Consider the following 24,184-nt stretch of genomic DNA (forward strand, 5'->3'; position numbering starts at 1 on the left):
CTTAAAGGGGTTTTGGTCAGGAAGAGGTCATCAGACCATGAGAAGCTGTGCCTAAGCACATGTAACCTGCAACCCTCCCTTCTCTGCAGCAAACTTGCCAGGTACTTAAAACACTTTGATATCAATTTGCTCAAATTCAGTTGAAATACAGCTCCCCCAGTAACAAAGGAGCAACTTCTAAAGAATTTATCTGCAGCTCAAATCATCCCACTGATTCTCAACACGCCAAGTTAGCAGGTAATCTGCACAAATTAACAAACATTAATGTGCAAAAGGAAGTTATGCTGCACCACATAAATCCTCCCTTTGGAAAGTGCTCTGCCCCCTTTCAGGTTCTTGCAAACCAGACGCCCCTCAGTGGCTGCTCTGCAGGATGCAGGTCTGCTTGTGGGGCTGTGGTTACCCGAAGGAACAGCTCGGCCTTACCTCCTAGCAGCGACGGTGCTATTTGTGACTGCCCCGTGGTTGGGGTTATTGGAAGTGCCTCTAAATGAAAGCATATCCTATCGCTCTGAGAAACAAGCAAGTTTCTCACCTGAATAACCATCACCTCAGCCAGATCAGATCTGCTATTTTCTTGTTTTTCAAGTCAGAGTTAAGAACCAGGCAAATACAAACAGCTCTTGGAAACCTCTGCAAGCTTATCCAAGGCAGCTCCAGCCCAGGACTGAGCACGTGGAGCCCCTGGACTGCTGACACTCCTCCTGAAGTGAGCATTATGTTGGCTGACCTCCCTAGACAGCACCATCAGATGCCTTGATTACAGAGATGTATGAGCTGTTTACTGCAGGAAGCTTTATGTGCCCTAAACAGAGGGCAGCCCACATGTTGTGCTGTTCTCTGGCTGTATCCTCCTCTGTTGCCATGGTACAGACATTCATGGTAGTTTTTGAAGTGCTCAGTTTCCCAGGAGAACCGTAACACGCTCACAGCAACATCATACTTTTATTATTACAAAAGATTTCTTCAGCAAACTGCTGTCTGACATCTCTATGTATTAAACATGGAAAGAGCAAACAACCCCATTGAACGTTACGAGGTTTATAGGGTCTCAGCTGGTGATCCAGGTAAGTACAACCATTTTCTTTCTTACCCCATCCATTCACTTCCTTTTTTCCAGCCGAAGCACAATCAAGCAGCAGCTCCCAGCCCCACTGCTCCCAGTGCCAGCTCCTACAAAACAAGCTGACCATTGCAGTACCCACACAGGGACTTTTCACGTGTGCTAAATTCCAGATGCTCCTCCTTGTGAAGTTTTGCTACCTGGCTTTTAACAGTCTCAAGAGTGAAGAGTTTAAGAGCACGCTTCCCATACAGTCATTAAATGCTTAGTGTTAATAAAATAAACATCTTCTCCTCCTCTGCTGTCTGATGATGGCAGAGGAGATGCTCACACTCCCGCAGTCTTTAAAAAGAAAAGAAAAAGTCTCAACAGACCTGCTGTGCTTCTTCAGTGATGACTTTCGGGCATTAGATGCACTTGTGCTGGAAACAATGATGCAATGCAGCATGTTGTTGCCAGAGCAAGTTATACATTGGATTTGGGAGCAGAATTCAGCGGGATTTCCCTAAGTTCTATCCTCATGCAGAGGTACTCCCCAATCGCAGCCATCAGCGCCGTGCACACGATGTGCACCAGCCACCACGTCAGAGTGGAGGGAAAGTGTGAGTTATAAATCCAGCAGCCCAGAAGATGGAAGAAATGAACCGTGACTGTGAAATCCAAGCACTGTTTTCCACGCCGGATAAAGTACAGCAAGCCCAGAGCGCTGCAAAGTAAAGACAGATTAATAATCAAACTGCACTGTGCCTGTGGGAATGGGACACAGCAAGAGCTAACACAAGTTATTGGTGCTGCTTATTCAGCTGTTTCAAAACTCAGCTGTTTTAGGGGTAGGTTGTTTCTCACCTTGCTGCTGCTGCTGCTGCCAGATTTAAGAGGCTCACAGCATTTTAATTACACGAGGGCAGGGAAATGAGCTTTCAGTTTAAAAAGCCCGACTGGCTCTCTGTGCAATCTCCCCCAGTAATCTTTGCCCAGTGGCAGGTGCAAAGTACATTATTGTTTATAGATTAGTGTTTGTTGAGACTCATTAATTCTGACTTTAGGTAAAATCTCCCACTGAGACAGTGAAGTAAAATGGTCTTATCCAGTATCTAGAAAGCCACCTCTGGAGTCAGCAGTTCCCACCTGCACTGCTCTCCAAACAAGAGCAAGGAATAACCTGACCTCAGCAGATACACTCATCCAGGCAATGGGCTTCCAGGAGATGTTTTGGGAGAGGCTGGAGACTACGCTGAATTCTCTTAAAGTTCAGTGTTATGAAAGGACACGCTCAGGACACCAGAACTGTTAGCATGACAGAAGTGCTGACTTACCAGGTGAGTGCATTGAGGACAAAAGCCATCATGGAGAGCCTCCCAGGCGGAGTTGAGAAGCCTAGAATCTACATAGCATTATTAGTTAGAAATCACAGAACAAATGACAGCCCAGAGCCCAGCCACACCGGGCTATTATGGTCTGTACGAGGAGCCCCAGCAGTTACAGCAGCCCTTCTATTGGGTCTGTCCCTGCTTGGGACATCTGTATGGACAGAGCTGCTGGGTTCACACTGCAGGTGAGGGGGATGTGGCCAGAGTGGGCTCACAGCATCGTTTGAGTTGGAAGGGCCCTTTACAAGCTGTTTAGTCCCACTGCTCTGTAGGGAGCGGAGGGGCTGTAGGGGCTGCCTCTGCACAGGGTCCCTCCCACACAGAAAGGTGCTATCCGACATGGGACCGGGCTGCCGACAGAAGGGGAGCAGAAACACGGACACACGGACACACGGACAGGGCCTGGCGCGGCGCAGGGCCCACCGCCCGCACCCTCACCTCGTCGCTGAAGATCTGGTGGAGGGACGGCCCGGTGCTTCCCAGGGCGCCGAGGAGGGCGAGCCAGAGCCCGAGCGAGCTGTAATACGCGGCCTGCAGCAGCACCATCTGCGCCACGATCAGCGCCGGGTCCCACACGTAGCTGCGGAACTGCGCCGCCATCGCCCGCCCGCCCGGCGCGACGGAAGCGGCCTCAGGGGCGGTGGCGGCGGCGCGGTACGGCACCCCCTGGCGGCCAGGAGGACTTGTCCGCCTCCCTGCGGCCGGATGGGTGTAAATGGGCGGCCTGGTTTAGTGGGCCCCAATGGTGAGCACAGCAGTGTCCTGCAGTGTCTCCCTTCAGCTCCAGGCCGACACCCTCGAGCTCCATGCCTCTGTATTTTGGGCTGCTCCTGTCCAGGGCCTGGATTTCTTCTGCTTTCCTCTTTTTGCAGAGGCCCCATGCTGTGCCATGCTCGGGCTGTGAGCCCTTTGGGGCCTGAATGCTCTCCTGCCTTCAGACACGACCCCCACCAGCATGGGCAGCACAGCCCAGCAGTGCCCACAGCCCAGCAGAGCCCCCACTGTGTGTGTGGGATATTTGTGGCTCTGGGAGCTCAGATGACGTTCTCTGCTCTTCTCTCGTGACGTTTTGTTCCGTTTCCCAGTATGGGAGGTTCCGCAGGCTGCCCTGCTGCGTGGTTCTCCCCCCTCGTGCTGTGGATGTCACTGTGTTGATGTGTGCTGGACACGTTTCCCTTCCTATTCCCAGACCTGATGCCCCATGACAGCACTGCTCAAGGCTGTGGGCTGTGCCTGCAGGGCTTTGCCTTGGGCCTATGGAGAAATGGGCTGTGCCAAAGCTCACCAGCTCCATCAGTGCAGAACTGAGCATGGGGAAAATCCCAGGCGTCCTCTGGCTGCAAAGTGCTGAGCATCAATTGTGAGACTCGACACTTCCTCTGTTCACTTAGTAGAAATTGGTTTCCTTTCCTGAAATCTGCTGTGCTTGCCTCTCTGAGACGTGTCAGCCATCACTTTCCTGCTAATTTCCACTTCCTTATTTCTTTTCAAAGCTCTGTGGGACTAAATTTCCTCTGCCAGCAAAAATGAGAGTTGTTTGGTCATCACTAACCAAAACTTCAGGCTCATGTCACAGAAGTCCTGTCCGGGCTGTTGATATAATTTCTGGGTATCTTTCCACACCACAGTCATCAGCAGCAGTATTTACCCATTCATGCCTGCAATCACAAGATAGGAGATGGTGTTTAAGGAGGTACCAACCTGAATGATGTCCAAATTTGAGTCTCCTCCCTGCTTTGTCACTGCTCCAGAGGTGAAGGTAGCCGTGATGTCAGACACAGATACAGACTGCCTCTTGCACAGGGAATATAACTGCACAGTGGCAATGAAGCACAGTGGCACAAAGGTTTGTGCTCTGTCCTGGGGCTCAGCTACACTCCATCTCATGAATGTGAAGGTATTTTCTGGCTGGTTTGGCAATGGCACATTGCATGGTTGTGTTTGTCCAACTGCACTCCCTGGCCTGGCTGGTTCTCCTCTCCAGCTGTCCCTGGTTAGAGGACTGTATTATGCTCCTGAAGCACAGGGCGTTCTCTCCAAGGGGAGCTTTGCCTCACATCCCCTCTCAGTGGGAAGGGTTAAAGTGGGCATGAAAGGGAAATGTTTGGGGGAAAATAAGTGCTTCTTCTATATTACCTTCAGAAAGTGCCCAGGTCACACATAACTTCTTTATCAGGAGTATGGAATAATACCTTATTTATCCGGTGATTCTTTCCATAAGGAATGGGTGTATAGGGTAGTGGCATTCTTCCTCTATGGGAATTGTTTCCTAGAACAGGAAGCTATTTGTTTAGGCCGTACATATTTTACCAACTGAAGTACAAAGGGCATCTGAACTGATCTCTGTTCATCTGTCCTTTCCCAGGCAGGTAGGAGGGTTTAAAAACTCACCCTAACTTTTGTATCACGCATTGTATCACATTTGTATGAATGTCAGATACCCACCATTCTTCTGTGTTGTTCCAGAGAGGAGAATGTCATCGTTTTCAGAGGGGATATTTGAATGGTAAAATGAAGCTGCCTGTGTTATGTCATGGTTTTAAAGAACCACATTACGAGTTCAGTGGCTGCATTTCCTCTCTGGTGATTGCTTTTGAGATACCGTGGCAGAAACTCTGTGTGTGTGTGTGGCAGAGGAGTGGATCTGCGAGATGCACAGTGAAAATGTCATTGGTAGAGTTATGTAAATTTCTATCAAGGCTGGAAAGTACGTTCCAACTGAGTTTAATTTTCCCTTCTGTTTCCAGAAGCCTAAGATTTCTATCGCTTTGTTTGCAGGATTATGCACACAGGTGTGGCTGTGATGGACACTGCCCTGCCCAGTCTGTTGAAGCAGGGAAGCTCAACGTGATCAGAATTTCCTCTGGAGGGAAAACGAGGTTTTGTAGCAGTGTTGAGATATGTGATAACCGGGAAGAGTGCTGCCTATCGTGCTTGTATCGAGAGGAAATTAACAGGAAAGTCACCGGTGTTTGTAGCCACAACACAGACAGCTGGTTTTGAAAGCACCTTTGTGGTTACTGCCTTACCTGGAAAGAGGGGTTAGAAGGGCCATGGCCACGTACACATAGGAGTCACATAGGGGGTTAGGGAGAGTTGCACTGCTTCTGTCTGCCCCGTGCTGCTGAGGCTGTGTCTTGTCTAGCAGATGTTGTCATGGACATCAGCCCATGCTCTTGTTCCCCTCCACCTTCTGCTGCCTGGCTGTGCAGGCTCCCAGAGTTAACATGGGTTACCTTAGCAGCACTGGAGTGAGCTGGGAAGCAAATCTAGCCGAGTTTGCATCCACAACAGACTGATGGGATCACGGCACACATTGCTCTGTCAGCTGGGTGTTCGTTCCCCGATCAGAATGTATGTTATTCTCAGTAAGGTAAAGCTCCAATGCGGTGCAATGTGATCACAGTGAACAAGGCACGGGGACAAGGGGCAGCCAGTTGTTCAGGTGAACCCCAGGCTGTGCAGGGGCTGAAGTGGATGCTGCCAACAGACACAAACAAACGCTCAGCACGGGGCAAAGCAAGAAAGAATAAAAAGAGAACGAACACACACAAACCCACCTGAAACAGTTACACTGCGCTGGAGATGGGTGATGGTTTTTATTGGCCGCGTGGTTTTTTATTACATTTCCCACTTACACAGAAAAGAGACGGAGCGGTTTCATTTTCCACCTCCGAACAGAACCGCGTGATGTAACGCACCGCTTTCACAACCGCGGCGACGACACGGACAGAAAACCCCTCCGCTATCTGCAAACACAGCACCGTCACTTTTGGAATGCTAAGAAAACCAAACTGGCGCATTCACTTTCCCCCTCTCCATTTCTCCCACCTCTCCTCCCTCTCCCTTTCCTTCTCCCCCCACCTCATCCTCTCCCCTCCCTCTCTCCCCAGCAGACTCTGTTCCAGCCGGGATGGTGCACGTAACACACTCCGCATCGCAGCCCCCCGATGTCCCTGCGGGGGCTGCGGGCATTCCCAGCGGGGCGGAGCGGGGCGGGGCGATGCGGTGTACTCGCTCCTCCTCTGTGGGCAGCAGGGCGGTATAAGCAGCGCTGCGCTGCGGGACGGCCAGTCGTTGCTCTCAGCGTTAGGAGTTGGGATCCGTTCCGTTCTGATTCAGCGCCCCATCTCGCCATGCCGCTGCCCCGTGCCGCCCTCCTGCTCGGTCTCCTGCTGGCCGCTGCCGCCGCAGAGTCGGTGAGTGCCGCTTCCCCCCCCGGTGCCCGCAGCCCCGTGTCCGTGTGTGCCGCTCCTCCTCCTCCCTCCTCGCCCCTCCTGCCTTTTCCTATCGGCTCCGGTGTTATTAGCGCGGTGTGTGCGGGTGCGTCGTAGAAACGAACCGCTCTCCGTTCCAGCTTCAATCTCCAACTGCTGGATGTGGACTTATGGCCTTTAATCCCTCTTTTATTAGCGGTTTATGATGGCTTAGGTGTGCAGTGCGTTGCCGCATCTGGGTGCGTGTTCCTGTCGCACCTAAACGTGGCTGTGACGGTTGCTGGTGTCCCCGTGGCTCTCAGACCAACCTCCCTTTTCCAAGGGCATGAATGAACCATTTAAGACTTCCTTAAGCATAAGAAAGTAAAATAAAGGAGTCCCAGTGTTTCAGGCTGGTACATGCGTGGTCTTCCCTGTGAAGCAGAGGATTTAGAGGTCTCCCTTCCCTGTTTGTTTTTGTGTTTGTGTCCGTGTTCCCAATAGCACAGGCTGTGTCTGTTTGAAGGAATTGCTGGTGTTAATTAACAGCAAGAGATGTAAGGATCTCAAAACTAGGTTTAATTACCCACATTGCTGTGTTCTACAACCTGATCTAGTAAAGGTGTATGTTTGGTGGCCCTGCTAGGCAGGGGGGTTGGAACTACATGATCCTTGAGGTCCCTTCCAACCCGGGTCATTCTGTGATTCTGCATGGGTCTGGGTCTGCAGATAAGCACTGGGCGCTGCTTTTCAGTATGGACAGGGTGGTGGGCTGCTGGTTGTGGAGTAGGAACATCCCCTAGAACGCCAGCAGCAGTTGTCAGCTGCTCTTTGCTAAGGCCAACCAACCCCAATCCCCTTTGCTCTAATCTGGTGCTTTTATCCCTGCTATGAAGCACGTGAATTGTGCCTTCAAGAACTGGCCCGAACCAGCAGGGCAAACTTTTGGGGCAGACAGCATCTGGAATCTGCATTGACCATGTTTGGTATGAAATGCAACTTGGTGTCCCTGGGGAATTGAGTGGTCTGCGAGCATCGGATTTCTGCAAAGACAACAAATTTTGAACAGATGGATTGTGTAGATCCCCTGCACGGAGCCATATGGAGTGTTTGTCAGTGTCTTCTTGGCTGCGCCAGGCGGGCTGTGAGCTCCAGCACTAATACTGACCTACTCCAGAGCCTTATGCAAACAAACAGTTTGGGTTTCAGGCTGCCGGGGAGGAGACAGGATGACAAGGTTTGGGAGAGCGCTGCTGCTCCTCCTCTTGGTTTTTATAGCCTTGCCAAAACGTGCAGGGCTGCACAGCGTGCTGCTCCGCGCCTTCAGTGCGGGCAGGGTGAAGGCAGGTAGCTGTTCCTTCACAAGACCGGGATTGTATTTCTTGTGCTTACGTAACAGTATGGCTTCTGAGAGGGATTTGGTGCCTGAACGTTTCCCCGAGCCTGTGCAAACAGAAATGCTTTGGCTCCGTTCCCCTCGCACGGCTTGTTGGCGTGGATGGGATTTGTCGGTGTGAAGCAATCCTGGATGTGTAAAAGGGTGGGGACTGTGAGCCAAGTGCATGAGTGTGACGTTGGTTCCCGGGGTGGTGGGTGGCTGCAGCTCAGTGTGAGGACATCACCTCATTCCCTGCCGGGGGTGGGGGGTTTCCAGCTGGATCTGTGCTCCTCAGCCCTCCCTGAGCAAGTGCTTCGGGGAGTAAAGGCTGTAGGGAGGGCTGTGCTGGGCACCTGAGGGCTTTGGGATGATGGGCAGGAAGCCAGCAGTGCAGCAAGGTATGGGATGAGTGGGGCTAAGGAGGAGCAGGGCAGCATTGCAGAGCTCTGCCTGCATGTTTAGCTGGCCCCTGGCAGCATGGGGGGAGGCAGGAGTATTCCCATCAGTGGTGCCTTTGCTGCAGGCTTGGGCTGCTCCTGTTAATGCTGCTGAAGATGACTGCGTCTGCCGTGAGTCCAGCAGTGTGAATGGGCTGCCAGCTGTCCTGCTTTGCTACCTCAGAGAAAGCAGAAAGTTTGCACGTAGTGCTGCATTGTGTTCGTGCATCCCCAGCAACGCAGCCGAGCAGAAATCCATCCTGAAAGCTTCTGGCTGAGGAGGGTGCAGGGAGGGGGGAAGGCCTCGTGCTGGCTGTGGGCTCCGTTTCTGGTTTAAGGCAATGGTGCTTGGAGGACTTCTGATTGGCAAAGCTGGTGTCTTGTTGATGATAGCCATGTCTGGAAAGTAGTACGGCATTATTAATGTTAAAACCGGTTTGGCTTGTCCTGCTGCCATTGATCCCCCAGGCCTGTTCTTTCTGCTCTTTGCCCAGTTTCTCGTCTGTCCCTCCCAATCAAATCAAGACACAGCTATGTGTGTGTTTTACTTTATTTTACTTAATGACTTGGCAAGCCCATGGGGCAGCTGAACATCTACAACAAATCCTGGCTTTTGCTTTGGCCTACATAAAATAGAGTGGTAGGATTGGAAGTGGGAGGCGATGCCCCTTGCTTCTGAAGGGAAGGAGCCTGTGGCTTTTGGTGACCAAACCTAGAGCTGATGGTTGTGATGAATGCTGGGAAGGTGTAGAGCACAGTATATTCTCCAGTGCCTTGTACCTTGTTGGGAATGGCTGGTAGGATGGAGACTGGGGGCTGAACTTTGAGGCTTGTTGGCTCTCAGAAGCCAAAGTAGCTGGACAATGTGACTGCTTGTTTTCCTGCCCCTCCTGCTGCTGTCTCCCAAGACCTTGGCATTTCAAGGTCCTGCTGAGGTCTGTATTCAGTCCAACGGTTGTGGAAATGTTTTTTCCTATGTGTCTTCACCTCTTCCCTCCTCTCTGAGCCTTTGCTGTTGCCCTGTGTGCCTGGATGTTTGGGGTCAGGAGACTATTCCCTGTTCTCACCATGCCTTCAGTGGTACCCAGTGTCCCCCCAGCTCTGGTGTTTTGGAGTGGCCCATCGCTTTCCTGATGCATTTGTCCCACTTCCCCCACAAGGCTGGAGGTTGCTCAGAGTGCAAACCTTCAGCGGAATTCTTCCCTTCTGACTCCCATTGCTGGGAAATACTCTGGATGTGTGCTGGCTGCCTGATGGCTCAGCACTCCCCAGCTGACACTTCAGCTAGATAAAAATGGAGCGTCCATCCTTTGAAGTACTTCTTTGCTCTCAAGATTTATCCGGATTGCTCTTAAACCCTTGCAGCTGGACTCTCCCCTCTCAGCTCAGTATGGCTTGTTCCTCAGTGCCCTATGACGACAGAGGGGTCCTGCTGTTTTTTGCAGCCTCAGATGTGAAGCTAATGTAGCTGAAGCACTAAAACTGGACAGATCCAGCACATCTGACCTCTGGGCTGCTGTTAGGGAGAATGTGTGACTGTTTGTTGAGACCATGTGGAATGCAAACACTTCAGATTAAGGATTCAAAATGATCTGTACTAGAATGAGGCCGTTGTGATGAGGCTTGGTGGCTCTGAACAGGCACAGCAGCCTGGTTGGAGTTGGTGTGTAATGAGCTGCTGCACTGAAGGGCTGTGAAGGATCCCATGGTGATGATCTGTTAAGGTCACACTTCTGGATTAGTCTGAATTTCTGTTTGTGTTTTGTTTCTCCACTCATGTACTCAGATGTCCGGTAAGTGCTGGTACCTCGGTCCAGCTCTGTGTGCTGCCAGCCCTGCAGCAGCAGTGTGTGACTCAGGGTTTCTGGCACTCAGCTCCCTGAGTCTGCTGTCACTGTGTGAGTAACGGCTCTGCCCTGGCCCCAGTGCAGTGACTCAGACTTGCTTGGCACTGGGGCACAGAGCTGGGTCCCTTATGGGGGAAGGAGAGGGGTAAATGCAGAGCTGGTGCTGCTGAGAAGCCAGGCTGTGCTGTCTGACTGCTGCTTCCCATCTCATCTGTCTCAGTTTGTTGCTCCAGTGGATGCAAAGCTGTTGCTCTCTGCTGTTTTACTGCTGCCACAAGCTGAATTAGTGCTGGCAAAGGCTTCTGAGAAATCAGTTGTCTCAAGCAGCCACTAACTTGCTCTGGCAGCTCTGTGGGTGCTGCCTCTTCAGACAGATACAGCCAGATAGGGAGAGGAGGCCAATAATATCTGAAGGGACCGAAAGTGTTCATTGCGAGGCAGAGGAGTGGGAAGCCATAGGGAGGAGGCAAGTGCTGAATTCTGAATCTAGAGAAAATGTCAGCGTAGGAGGGGGAGGCACGTAATACACAGCTACATTGCTCTCTATTTCCAAAGGCTGACTTCAAAAATACCCTTATTGTAAAAGCCTTGTTTTTTTGGTAGAAATATGTGCTCGTGTCAGTTTTATCCTCGAGTCCTTTGAGGCTGAGACCGAGTGGTTCCTGTTAGACAAATCCTGGGATAACTGAAAAATCAAAGCTGTTAATTAAAATGTCAGCGAGACACTCCTTGGGGTGGGAAGGAGACTGCTCGGCACGTAGCGTGTTACTCAAGCAGCCAGTGTCGTGTAGCAAAACCCAGGTTTCTTCTTGCTTAAACAAATTGTGTTCTGTTGGTCAAACAAATTCAGTCTTGGGAAGGATTTCTCCCATCTGATGTTGCTCTGCGTTGGCTGCTGGGAAGGAGAAGGTGTCTCCATTGCTTGTGCTGCCTGTCTGCTCTAAAACACCGAAGACAAAGTGCTGTGGCCCTGCCCTGTTTACCTTGCTGGGAGGCTGACCCTGCCTCCTGCCCTTTGGCTGCAGTTACAGTCAAACTGTAGCAATAAAAAGAGCTGTTGGTGTGCATTAATGACTGCGCTGGGAAAGTGCCTGCCTTGGACTTGCAGCAAAACAATCTGAATTGCAGAGTGGCTGGGGATCCTGATGTGTCTCGGGTCTGGTTTTGCTCTTGAGAGCAGTGGGGAGGTGGGATGCTGAGCTGCGAGCAGTGGGGCTCCTGTGGGTGGGGGGGATGGATCCTGGCCATTGTGGTGCAGGGGGAGTTGCAGAACTGCTTCAAGAGCAGAGAAGCTTCTATTGACCTCCTACCTCAAATGGAAATATATGGAGTTAGTACTGATGTCAGGAGCTTAAGCTCCAAAGACTCTGTTCCCAGTGAGATAAATATTTATTACAAGTCCATGGCGCAGAGCAGACTCTGGAGCCAGGCTCTTGCAGGAGGCTGTTTATGTGCGGGCTGTTCTTGGCGCTAACTCCAAATTTCCTGAGGCTGAGTATGAGGAGCTGGTACCGTGTGTTGGTTACTAAATGACTTGTTAGTCTGGTTGGGTGCAGGCGTTACAAGAGAGCTGAGGAAGGAGGGAGAAAAGGCAATAACTTGTCACAGCCAGGAGCAGAGGGACTGTGAGGGTACAGAGAAGGGGTGAGGAAGTGCCAGCTGCCAACCTCTGCTTGCAGAGGGCAGGAAACAGGGCCCAGAGAAGGGAGTGCTGCTGGGAGCAGGTGGGTCTGTGTAGTGCTGCAGGATGGGCTGCATGGTCTGCAATAACTGCTGGCTGCATGTTGGTCCCAAGCCAGGGCCACCTCTGCACAGCCAGCAATGGCTCTAGTTAAAGAAACAAAACAACACAACAGAAGAACTCCATGCACCAAAACCCCAATCCTTACCATAGTAGCTAAGAATGGAAAATCCCTGCTTTTGACTGTTTTTTTTTGTTCAGACAGATGCTTACATACGTATAGGCTCATAGCAGAGTGGTCCCACTCTTTCGTTCTGACTGCTTTCAGACTGGTAACTTCCTCTGCTGCATGCAGTTTGGCTGGCAGCTTTACCAGCAGCAAAAGACCCAAAATAGCCCAACTTGGGCTCAGCCGAAATCTTTGGGCTCCTACTTCTGATTAGATTAAAACGGGTGGGTGGAAGGGGGGGGGGGAGGGGGAGGCATTTGTAGGGCACTGGGAATCTTGGCTGCACAAACAAGCTGATAGCTGGCTGGGAAAGGCTCTGTGCTCCTGGGCCTTTGAAGTCTGTGTCTGCCCAGCTTAGTCTGTTAACGTGCTGGCATGAGGGAGTGCAGAGAGCCTGAAAATGCACGTCACAGGCTTCTTGCTGAGTGGAAATTCTGCTAGCACGTGTGTTGGGAAATACTGGGTGTTGTATTCTAGGGAAGGGCAGCAAGGGCAGGCCTCGCCCTGGGAGAGGGGGGAAACATGATAACTGAAGTATCCCAAGCTTGAGAAGCAGTCCTGGATGGAGGAACTGCTGTGCTGGAGCCTTCACATCCTTTTTGCTTTTTCTACCCCCTGGGCAGGGGTCTCAGAGGAGCTTCATGCGTTAGGATGGGCAGCTTGGAGTGAATTGAGAGTCCTAAAATTGAATCCCCTTTTTAGCCTGGAATAGATTTTATTTTTTCTGACCTGAGACCTTAGTACTGAAGTATATTAACTGCTTACAATTAGATTTGCAATGGCACAGAAACCCCATTGAATTAGATTTGAATTCCTGTCCCTGAACCTCTCAGGGGCTCAGCATGGCCCCACTGCAGTTGTTTTCCTCCCTAAGTCACATGAGCTCCCGCTTTCCCCTGTTGCAGTTTTCCTTCCAACCTTATCTTTATTTGCTTCGGGGTGAGTGATTGACACGCAGCCATCTGCAGCCCTGCTGAGCTCTGTCACCTCTGGCTGGAGGGGAGCAGCTGCCTCCTGGCTCTGTGGGCTCTGGAGCTGGGCATTGAGTCCTCTCTGCAGTTATTTTGCCTCTAAACAGTTCCCAGTGTGTGCCTGGCTGGCGAAGGGCACCATCTTTATGGCTTTGCTCTTGGCTGATAATCAGGCGAGAGCAGTTAAACAGGAATTCATTCCTTTGTAATCTCAGTCCTCTTGTTTGGTCCTGCATTATGGTCTGAGGAGAGAGTAGCTGTGTGTGAGCAGTCCAAAGAAGCTGACATTTCTCTTGGTACGTGCAGGAAAGCCTATTTAGCAAGCTCCCCATCCCTGCAGAGCCCAGGAGGGTTCAACCCTATTGCAGGGCAGGGATCACTCCATAGAGCAGGTCACACAGCAGGGCCCAAGATTAGGGAGTCATCGGTGCAGGGATTATGGCTTGGCTGCTGGGAGAGCTGCTTGCTGCAGGGTGGCTTAAAGAATCATGGTGGATGTGTGGGCTAGGCTGTGTGTGAGTGCTGGGCACGTGCTGGTCTGCTGGGCTTGGGTAGCCAGGTACCTACCTGCTTGGACAGAGGCTGGGGTGCTCCTCCTAATGACATTAAACAAGTGATGCTTTGTTAGCCCATGTGTTCCTCTTGCTCTGCCTTACTGAGCAAGGTGCTGCTGTTTTTCCCTCAACAGAGGAGTTTTCCCATAGACCTACTTGATTGGAGACCCAGTCCTGGATCCAGCACATACCTGTGTGCACCTGGGGCTCACATCATGGACTTATGAGGTAGTCTGAGTGCTGTTCTTCAACCCTGGCCATTGAAGTAAAACAAGGTGATTCATACTACCATCCTCTTGTGCCTAGAAAAAGCCACAGGAGAACCTCAGGTTTATGTATCCCTGCAGGCTGTAAAGAGTTAACAGGTCTGCACTTCAGCCACTCCATTTGCAGCCTCCCAGGCTGGCATGGCTCCACATGCTTTTGTCTAGGAAAGCTGACTTTCACCTTGCTCCTGTTTACTCCTGGATGTGTGTACACAGTGCTGGGAAGGGAGACGCACAGACCTCCAGGCCGTGTGGTTGTGGAGCTATATGGAGCTATAAAGGAGATAAAGAGCTCCCTGTGCTCCAGGTGCCTCAGTCTGTGCAGATCTGTGTCCTGTGTAGCTTGATGAGAGACCGTGAGCGGCATAAAAGCTGTTCAGTGTCTGAAAGCCTTGTTCCAGTCCCAGATGCTTGATTTTTTTGCAAAAGTTGTGGTAAGGACGTGTGGGCTGGGGTAGGAAACTGCCTGGGTTTGGTATTTCCCAGAAGTAGCCAGCAGCTGGGGGAGCTGCCCATGGGGCAGAGATGTGCCTGGTGGGGCTGTGAGCAGAGGTCCATCAGGGCTGCAGCTGGAGCATGGAGCACCACTGGAGCAGGGCATTTGGTGCCCATCCCTGTCTGGCTGTGCAGCCTGACCTGGGCTCATGTGAGGCCTCTGTGCTGGGATTGGTGTCCATAGTTCATGTGCCTGATGTCTAGCAGGGCATAAACTTTTATTTTTGCCACTGGCAGGCAGGAAAAGCTGCTCCATCCCTAGCACGTTGGATAATCCCCTTAGTGCTTACTGGGGATCAGAGCTGCTTAGCGTGAGGAAGAAATCCTGGAAGCAGCCTCCTGCAGTAGCAGTGGTTTTCTGCTCAGACCCCTCCTGGAAGGAGGCTTGTCAATAGCAGGGCTTGGCTTTGGCTGCTGGGGCAATATGGGCTGCTCCCAGTGGGTCTCCAGCAGGACTCTGAGCAGTGCCTGTGCCCTTCTCCAGCTGGCAGTTGCAGAGGGTGTTCAGCTGAATGTGGCTGGAGATGGATTGGCACGGGCTGCCTGCTGCTGCCCCACATGTTCTGTGGGCTGGCAGCTCAGGGGATGCTGTGGTTGTAGGGAGGCTGAGCCTTCCCTCTCAATAAAGGAATGGCACTTTCAGAGCAGCTCTACGGGGAGCCCTATGGTGCTTGAGAAGCCTTTGCTTTTAAGTCTGAAAGCACCGTGTGCCTTCTCACAGGTGTGTATGCAAGGAATGTGCCTGCTGCACATGCTGTACCCACTGTAACTCTCCTTGGGCTGCCAGGTCCCATCTCAGGAGCCTGTTCCTTGTGTCCCAGTGCCTGGGGGGCACACACACGGCAGGGCACACACCGAGGTGCCCGGCAGCCCTTCAGCTTCCTGTGCTTTGGGGGTGAAGCTGTACGAATAAGATTTGCTGCCCACAAGAAAAGCTTTCTGTGGGCTTTGAAGAGCTCTCCTGGCTTCCAGGAACTTCCATGCCCTTACTCAGGAGGATGATGAAGAGTGAGCTTGGGGAACGCTCCCCTATAATCTTATTTACGTTTGTGAGTCAGTAATTTCCTTGTTATGTCCTCTGGCTTGTAAACACTGTCTCTCCTGATTTAAATAGGGCTTTCTGATAGACGAATGTGGTGCATTCCACAGTACGTACTAATCACCATGGCTGGCTGCCATGGCTTTGCTTATGCCTGGGCTGATCTGATAAGCCAGCCTGCTGTCCAGCCACTGGGTAGCCTGAATGTGGCTTTCCTTGAGCCACCCTGGCCAGGGGAGCCTGTTGAGTGCTGTGATTCACAGCAGTGTGAGCTGGCGTGGGGTGTAGCTCAGCCTGGCTATCTGACCTGGCAGCCTGCTTGAGCAGACCCACAGCAAACATGGCCCTACTGTCCTAGCACAGGGAGACTGGAATTCATCCTCCCTGTACCTCGATGGGACGACCATGAGCTGTAATGGGAGCATGGCTGCGTGCTGGCAGCAGTTCCCATGGCGGGTCAGGTTTTGGCTGGGTTTCATGTATCTTGAGATGGATTTGCCTTGGAGCGAGTGATCAACAGTGTTGGGAACACCTGGTTCCAGGAGGCAGGAGGATTTCTTCCCAGCAGTCCTTCCTCCCCAGGCCCCTTCCCATTGCCCTGTGCCAGCTGAGGCAGAGAGGAGCAGGGCTCTGGGAGAGCTGGGCTGGATACTTCCTGCCCTATGGCTGTTCACTTGATTGCCCTCCAGCAGAGTTGGAGGGGAAACCAAAGATACCACAGTGAGCTAATGAAAAACATGAATAGTAGCCACTGCTCCTCATACAGAATGAGAAGCATCCTGCTCTCACCACAGGGCCTTGTTTGTGGCAAAACAAATATGCTAATGGCAGGGAAATTTGGGCTGGGGCTGTGGGCAGAGGAAGTTGACATATGGCTGGTGATGGATTGTTAGCATTCACCTCTAAAATCAATAGTGGGCACAATTTGCCGGTTGGTTTGTCATGCAGTGTCATTGCTGGGATGGAGGCTGTGTCACACCTGGCTGGGCTTCAAGTCCTGGAGCTGCACGGTCTGTCCTAGCAAAGCAGTGAGCAGCAGAGCTGGGGGATGAGACCAGGATCCAGCTACCCTCGGGCTCTGCTCTCCCATCCCCAGTTAAGCTCATGAGATGTACTTTTCCAAAGCCATCAGCTCTGAAGAGCTGTGGAGTGAAGGCATAGTTATGGCTATATAGAAATGTTCTCCTGGGATAAACCTCCAGGACTTAAACCACAGAGATGTTGAAGAAGTGCATGCCCAGCATTTCTGTGGGGACAGCAGAAAAAACAATGTGACAGCTTAGCCCTCAGCTATGGGACCCGTCTGCCTGCATCATGCTCCTTGCCTTAGGGGAAGGGGTTAAGTTCCCACCATGCCAATGACTTCATGGCTGTGGAATTGGAGGCAGCTGAGCTGGAATCTGTGGGCTGGTGTTGGGCAATAGAACTGCATTTGCAGGACCCTCACCTGGCCCCAGGCTCCCGGGAGAGGAGCGATGCTTTGGGGAAATTGCATAACCCTGGCAAGAGCAGAAGGTTTGGGCTTGTGGCTCCTTCAGGACCTGAGTGCAAATCAGTCCTGGTGTCTAAATTGCCGCTGTGGCCAAACAGCTGATTGTTTGAGTGGCTCTTCTGGCCTGGCTGCTCTGCAAGCTGGGCAGACTGCCCTTCTGCACTGCTGTTTATCTAATGTGTGTCTGCAGCTACAGCCGTTAGACCCTCAGATCCTGGACTTCGTTTCATAGACTTGTGTACACACGTTTCAATAGGTGAGGCAGGGGAAGCTCTTCCTTTGGGCAGGTTGTTATTGATAGCGATTGCTTTTGAACATCACACCGAACTGCAGTGCAATTCAGCGGAACTGACTGATTAATTTTAACCCTTGGATAATAAAACAGGGTTGTTCTCAGTGTGGGAAGCAATGAATTGCCTCAATATGTAACTTCAGTGCTGTGCAAAAAACCAAAGCCTTGACTTATAGGTGCCAGGCTTTTTCTCTGGGAACAGGAAGTTCTTCCAAATCCCCCCCCCCCCCTTACAACAAACTGAAGGCATTGTTTTGTGCTACAAACTCCTGACCAAGATCCTGTTGTGTTGTTTCCATCCCGTGGTTGTTCAGTGAACCTCCTGAAACTGCAGCTCTCAGGAAATTCCCCTCTATGACTTGGTACTTCTGTTCTGAGAAATTCGAGGGGAATTCAGCTGCTTCCAGTGAAGATAATGCTCTTGTTGGAGAGGAAGTTGAGCATTTAATGTTCTTGTGATGGAAGCAATGTGCTCAGCACAGGTCCTGAACTGCTGATCTTTTGCGAAACCCTTCCCGTGCAGTTGCCTGGAACTTAACTCTTATCTTCCTCCCCCCTTTGTCCCCAGGTGAGAGAAACAGAGACCATGGATGCCCAATGGCTTGGCTACCCTGGCTCCGGAGACCTGCCAGATGATGAAGACATCGGTGACTTCACCACTCACTTGACTTCTGATGAGTTTGATATAGATGAAATATCTGGCTCTGGAGGTGAGTGGGGAAGTTTATAACCCTGTGCCAGCAGCAGCAGAGTGACTGAGTGAGGGTACAGCCAAAGCTCCAGAGGGAACTGTGGTGTGCCAGGTGAAGATGGAGAGAGCCCCGTGGGTTGGAGGAGAACAGTGCATGTGGCTGTACTGTGATATTGAATCACTTGGGGAGGGCAGAGTCCAACCAACTGTTTCTCACTGCATGCAGAAAGGCATTGCGCTGGCTGGGGCGCTTTCCTGTAGAACTGTGAAGAGCTTGTGAGAGACTTAACAAATAAGTAAAATTCTAATCTCGAGGCAGCGTTAAAAGGCTTAAAGCTTACCTTGTTTGGCCTCAGCTGAGACAGTGAAGGGCTAAATGGTGTGCAAGTGAACTCTGTGACATGCAAAGCTCCCTGCCCAAACCAGTTTCAGCAGCTCCTTGTCCCCTTTATGTGAGCATTTGTTCTCTAAATGGAAAAGAACAAGTCCTGAAATCGGTACCTGACATGTTTGGGCAGATCTGGTGACTAGAGGTTTAGCAAGCTATCCTCTAGGGGTGGGTGGTGAAAGCTTTGCCCTCCCTTGGCATTAGTTTAGCAAGCTGTGGCAGACCTGCTTTGCAGAGCAACTCCAGATAATCTGCAGCAGGGTCCCATGGTTATAGTTAAAGATCCCTGCTGTGTACGAGGTGTTGCTCTTGGGATTGCATCTTTTGGTCTTCTGCAGTCAGAACCATTAAGTGATGGATGCTTCAGCAGATAAGAGGGAACTGTATTCAGGAGAGAACTGGAGTCCTAGTTAGGCTGCAGTAACTGGGAGTGTTGGAATTATGGTGAAAGAGCTTGTAATGTGAGGAAAACTTAGTTTGCTCTTCTTCCCTTCCTGCAGACTACTTCGATTCTGATGATACCATGTTCCTGACCACTGTGGATACTCCTGTGGTAGGTGTTGTCTTTGCATTTTTTTTAAGCCACTCTGGCCCATTTCTGAAGCATTCTGAATACCCTTCCCCCTGCAAGATGAGGCATCGATACAAATCTACCTGCATGAGCCAGAGCAGCATACTTATAAAGCACTGAGCAAACTTTCCTTTCCTTGCACACCCTCCCACTTTCAGCTGCAGGTAGGCTGGGTGCTGCTTACTGATGGGTGTGGTCTGTCTGTTATGTGCAGATATCTGACAACTATATCCCTGGAGATACAGAGAGAAAGATAGAAGGTGAGAAGAAAAACACCATGCTGGACAATGAAATCATTCCAGACAAAGATTCACCTGTTGAAGCGAACCTGTCCAACAAGATCTCCATGGCAAGCACAGCCAACAGCAGCATCTTTGAAAGAACAGAAGTTCTTACAGGTAATAATTCACATTGTTCTTAAACTCTAGAGATAAATTATTCATACTGTAAATCAAAATGACTTGCATTGTTCTCTGGGGAGCAGTTCCCCTTTGACGAGGGAAGTGAGTTGCATTACCACTGTGATTACCTGTTACCAGCAGCTTCTGTCTTGAGTGGCAGAAGAGCCTCTTGCTTGCTTTGCTGGGTAAACAGCTTGTTTCTTGAGCTTGTCACCTGATGTTGGCTTAAACAAGTGTCACACAAGTCATATGACAGCTGCTGTGCACCTGCCAGCCTCAGCCAGAGGCATATCTACCTGTAAACAAACAATGTCATAAACTTCTAAAGCAAACACTGGCATTGTCCTTCTAACCTCTGCCCAAGGCTTGCTTTTTCTGAGCCCTGCCAGGGATGTAACAGCTCTTGTAAGGTGTCTGAGCACCTCATCAGCTATTAGAAATCCGCATTGCTCTGTCTGGAGCAAAACCAAGCAGCATGTGGGACAGATGTGTCTCAAGGCAAACCTCATCCTGTGCTTAGCATGATGGTCTGAGCACTGATCTTGGCAGGTCATGTTGGTATGCAGCCATCCTTCTGCCTGGAAGATTGGATTGCCAGGCCAGCCAACAACAGAGCTGTCTTAGTGCAGTGAGAAGGTGTCAAAGCAAAAGATAAACTTGATTGAAGGAGAGGGGAGAATCTTGGTGGGTGATGATGGGGAGCTGTTGCAGCATATTTGATGTGTAAGGAGTCTCCATAGTGTGCTCATACAGCCAATTAACAACTCATTCAAATGAAGGCGGTGCCACCTTCCCGGAGTTGATGCTGTCAGTGAGTTGGGGTATGGCTTTTCCTTTGTCTCCAAGCACGAAGATTGTCTTATCAGAAGTCCTTTTTAGCCCTTAACTGGAAGATTAGTGTGGGATGTGATTGGTTTATGGACACATAAAGATCCCAAGAACATCTTCTGGTGCAGATGTCATTACCTATGGTGGTAGACATGTGGGCAAAGCTGACTCTAGGGGCAGTTCTGGGGACTGGTGCTGTTGACAGATCTTGATCTAAGAAGTTGGATTTGCCTTGGAGTTCAGACTGAATTCCATGTTTCCTTTCTCCCTGCAGCTCTCATTGCAGGAGGAGCGGTTGGTCTCCTGTTTGCTGTCTTCCTGATCCTCCTCTTAGTCTATCGCATGAAGAAAAAGGATGAAGGCAGCTACGACCTTGGGAAGAAACCAATCTACAAGAAAGCCCCTACAAATGAATTCTATGCTTAAAGCTCAGCGGCGTTCTGTGCCCCTCAAGGGACAAATGGACCGTATGGAAACACTGTGCCCTCCAATGAGATGTGCTGAACAAACGCTCTTTTTGGATTGAATTTCAAAGTGACTTTGGGGGGGGGGGGGGGAGGAACCAAACTTTCTACACAACCCATCCTGCTCAGCTAACAAGGGCCCAATGAAATACAAAGAGTCTTGGGGGGTAGGGGGAAGCCTCAGTGTACTTTTTATTTTTCTAAAGCCTAGTGTAAAAACAATAAAAATGCCAAACTTTCTGCTTGTTTTTATAGAGGGTATGTAAACACCAAACAGACTGTATGGAAGCAAACACCATGTGTTTGCAGCCAGCGTGCTGCGCTCAGATTGGCTGCTTCTATGGGAGATGTCTGTTAGCGAGGTTCATAAGCAAAGCCGTCTTGCAGCAGGCTGTTGGTGTGAAGTGTTTTCCTGAAGAACTATTTATGTATCTCTTACACTACCGACCACGTGGCCTTACTGGGGAGCAGGGGGCCCATAGGGCTCAAATCCCCCTGATGCCATAAAGGGCAGATGGGAATGTCTTCCCCAGGAGACTTGTGTCTCTTCCTGTCTGCTCCAGGCAGGGGTTGTTAGTGGTGCAATCAGGACAGCCCCTTTCTCTTGGCTGTGTGACACCCTTTCCTTGCCTTTGCTCTTTTTAGGATTGCCTGTAGGGTTTTTATAACGAGGTTTTTGAAGAGGACAGGCTGATGTTTATATCAAAGTTTTGTAGAAATTGTTTTGAAATAAGAATAATAATAATAAAAACAAAATCTACTTTTTTAATTTCCTCAGATTTATTTTTTCAGTCCCGTTGTGTTTCCTTTGGGCTTTATCTCTGGAGATGTTTATGAATCATATTCAGACCCACAGCAGTTACCTGCTGTGTGTTACAGGTTTCTTCTGCTTCTATAGCAGCTACTATAGAGGGTAAAGATATTTATGGTTTTCCTGTAATGTAGCTTTGTGGTTTTTTTTTTTACTATTATTATTTTTTTAAATAGAATTATTTATAGTTTCTGGAATGGCTGCTCTTTGCATCTGGTGACTTTTATCCTTATGTGAAACACTAATATAATGAGTCTCTGTGGAAACTATTTAAGCTTTATTCTGTGAATTTTAATTATAAATTCAAGGCAATAACTTTTGGAATTAATCTGTATGCAAAATTGGATTCGTTATATGATTGAAGTAGGGGAAGGTTTAGTATTTCTAGCCTGTAATATATTATAATCAGTCCTATAGAGCTCTATATTATATTTTTACTGAGAAATAATACAGCTAAGAGTGTGAAGGCTGGAGGTAACCCTTCAGCAGCCTCACTGTCTGTGAGGCTTGGTCTGTTTTGTACTGCTGTTTGGCCAGCATCTTGCCTGGAGTGCCGGTGGGCTTTGGGTCTGCCTGGGTGCCAGCTCCCAGCTGTGGCTCTTGTGTTGCATAGTGTACGTAGCTCCTACCTCTCAGACCCATTCCCAGTGCTCCAAGACCAGAGGGTGCAGTGCGTGTCCTGTGTCTGTGCTTTAGGATGGTGTTGCAGGCTTGCAGCTGTTCGGTGTGGTTTGAGGCCCAACCTGGGTAGGCAGCATGAAGCTGGTGTGATCTAAACATCCCCTTCAGCCTCCTGAGCAGGACTTCGGGGCACGTGGCTGGATGCTTAGAGGCAACAGCACAAAGAAATGGGGCTTGTGCTGGTGGAAGCTGCTCCTTGGTGCTATACTGGAGCAGCGGGCAGTGATGTGAGTGTGGGAGGGCTTTCCCAAGGGTCCTCCTTCAGCAGGTGTGTTAGTGGAAGCTGCAGGCTCTGGGGTGCTCTAGAAACCATGTGGAGCTGGATGTTCACTGCCTATGGACAGCACTGCCAGGAAGGCAGAAACAGTGTCTGCTTCTCTGGGTGTTTTGATTCTCTGGTGTAACTGCTCTCGGGGATTTTCCACTGTTACTGACTTCTATTTTTTTTTTATTTTTTTCCCACAAATAAACTGGTACTTTCTAAAATTGGCTTCTTAGACTGTTTCTGATCTGGGATTACTGTTGGGAACTGGATAACAGAGCTTTTGTGTGTAACTCCTTGGTTTACCAAAGGGAGAGATGTGCTGGGAGTGGTGTGGCAGAGTCCTGCAGCTCAGTGGGGCTTTGTCACTGTCCCCATCCCTGCTGCCCTGTGAGCTGCCCCTGTAGGAGCAGCAGGGCTGGGCTGCTGGAGCACACTGGTGCTGAGTTCTTCAGTCAAGCAGTGTGGATCCTGTATGGCCTCCAGGTGGGAGCGTGCATCCTCTGTGCCAGCTCAACCCAGAGCAGCTCTTTGGTAAGCTCTGGAGGAGGCTGTGGCTTCTCCAGCCCCTCTGCCCTGGCACTTTGGTGCTCCTGAGGGATTGGGCTGGCTCTCATTGCTGAGATGAGTGCTGATCTCCAATGATGTGCAGGATTTCAATGGATTATTGCCCTTGAGGAAATCTAATTGCTCTCTCCCTACTAGGAACTCCTGCTCTGGGCAGCTGGGAGCAGTGTGTGCTCTCTTAGGGCTACAGACACACGTTGGCTCTGTGCTGCTGCCTGCTCTGTGTCCAGGACTTCAGGTGTGGCTGGGCTGGGCCAGGCTGCCATCTGCTCCTGGGAGCTGCTGTTTGTCCAGACGTGGTGATGTTTGCCTGCATCCTCTATGTTCTCATGCCTCCAACAGCTGGGATGGGCTCTTGGCCTTGCTCCTCAAGACAGCATTTGTTTTGTCTCTTCCTTTCCCCAGGGCTTCATTTCAGTTGCAGGAATCCCTTGTGCTGTGTTTGTGCAGTGCTCTGCACGGTCTCTGCAGAGTGCGGAACCCGCAGGCTCTGCTCCTCGCTGCCCTTTGCTGATGCTTTGCAGGAAATCCCCCCACCTCTTCCCCAGCTCCGACCCTGCCTGTCATTGGGTCTCATTTCCCCCTTGTGCAGCTCTTACACCAGAACCTCCCAACCCCCTTTTGCTCTCTCTTTGCCCTCTGCTGCAGCCGTTGTTCTCTATGGGGTACTTGGGGCTGGGCTCTTCGGGATGCTCTTAGCCGGGCCCGGTGGCCCCCGTTACCCCTCCCCGGGGCTCTCCGGGGCCCGGCTCCGCTTTGTGGCTGCTGCCCCCTCCCGGCACTGCGCGCACCCCGCAGGGTTCTCTCTTCTCTCTCCCCCACCTTCCCCCAAGTCTAACTAAAGCTTTGAGCCCCCCGCAGGCTTGTTTCTGGTTCATCTTCCAAATCCATCTGTGTCAAACGTGCACCAAAGTCCCACTCCTCCCCATGAGCTTTCAGCTGGGGCTGTGAGCTCTGGGTTTATACAGCAACCTTGGGAAGAGGCACAGCTTCAGCACAAAGCCAGAGCAGAGCTGGTGTGAGGGCTGGGGGTGTCAGGGCTCTCTATACCCCACAGATTTCTGCTGTCCCCCAGTGCAGCCCTGTGCCATCTCTCTCCCAGGAGGAAGTTTCAGGGCAACTGGCCCCATACTGACATTGCAGAGGGGAAAAGGCTGGTTTTTAATCACTGCCTGATTACTTGGTGGAAAGGCAGGGAAGCAAGGGGCCG

General features: G+C 50.8%; 2 protein-coding genes across 4 annotated transcripts; one reads left to right on the plus strand and one right to left on the minus strand.

Moving 5' to 3' along the window:
• Positions 1–926: 926 nt before the first annotated feature.
• SYS1 (SYS1 golgi trafficking protein) lies at positions 927–3,066 on the minus strand. Its single transcript, XM_015881508.3, has 3 exons — positions 2,872–3,066; positions 2,380–2,447; positions 927–1,769 (listed from the first exon to the last, which is right to left on the minus strand). The coding sequence occupies exons 1-3, from the start codon at positions 3,031–3,033 to the stop codon at positions 1,529–1,531; spliced, it is 471 nt and encodes a 156-aa protein (XP_015736994.1). The 5' UTR covers positions 3,034–3,066; the 3' UTR covers positions 927–1,528.
• SDC4 (syndecan 4) lies at positions 2,246–22,631 on the plus strand. 3 transcript variants are annotated; one of them, XM_032448622.2, is made up of 5 exons: positions 2,246–2,382; positions 17,879–18,020; positions 18,890–18,942; positions 19,175–19,358; positions 20,464–22,631. In XM_032448622.2, exons 1-5 carry the CDS (start codon positions 2,323–2,325, stop codon positions 20,613–20,615), a joined length of 591 nt encoding a protein of 196 aa, XP_032304513.1. In that variant the 5' UTR covers positions 2,246–2,322; the 3' UTR covers positions 20,616–22,631. The 3 variants fall into 3 exon arrangements, with proteins under 3 accessions (XP_032304513.1, XP_015736984.1, XP_015736985.2); XM_015881498.3 differs by lacking the exon at positions 2,246–2,382 and adding an exon at positions 6,506–6,632; XM_015881499.2 differs by lacking the exon at positions 2,246–2,382 and adding an exon at positions 17,608–17,792.
• Positions 22,632–24,184: the final 1,553 nt, after the last annotated feature.

The sequence above is a fragment of the Coturnix japonica genome, chromosome 19 (assembly GCF_054131305.1).
Source record: "Coturnix japonica strain WE chromosome 19, WE-NBRP24, whole genome shotgun sequence".
NCBI lineage: Eukaryota > Metazoa > Chordata > Aves > Galliformes > Phasianidae > Coturnix > Coturnix japonica.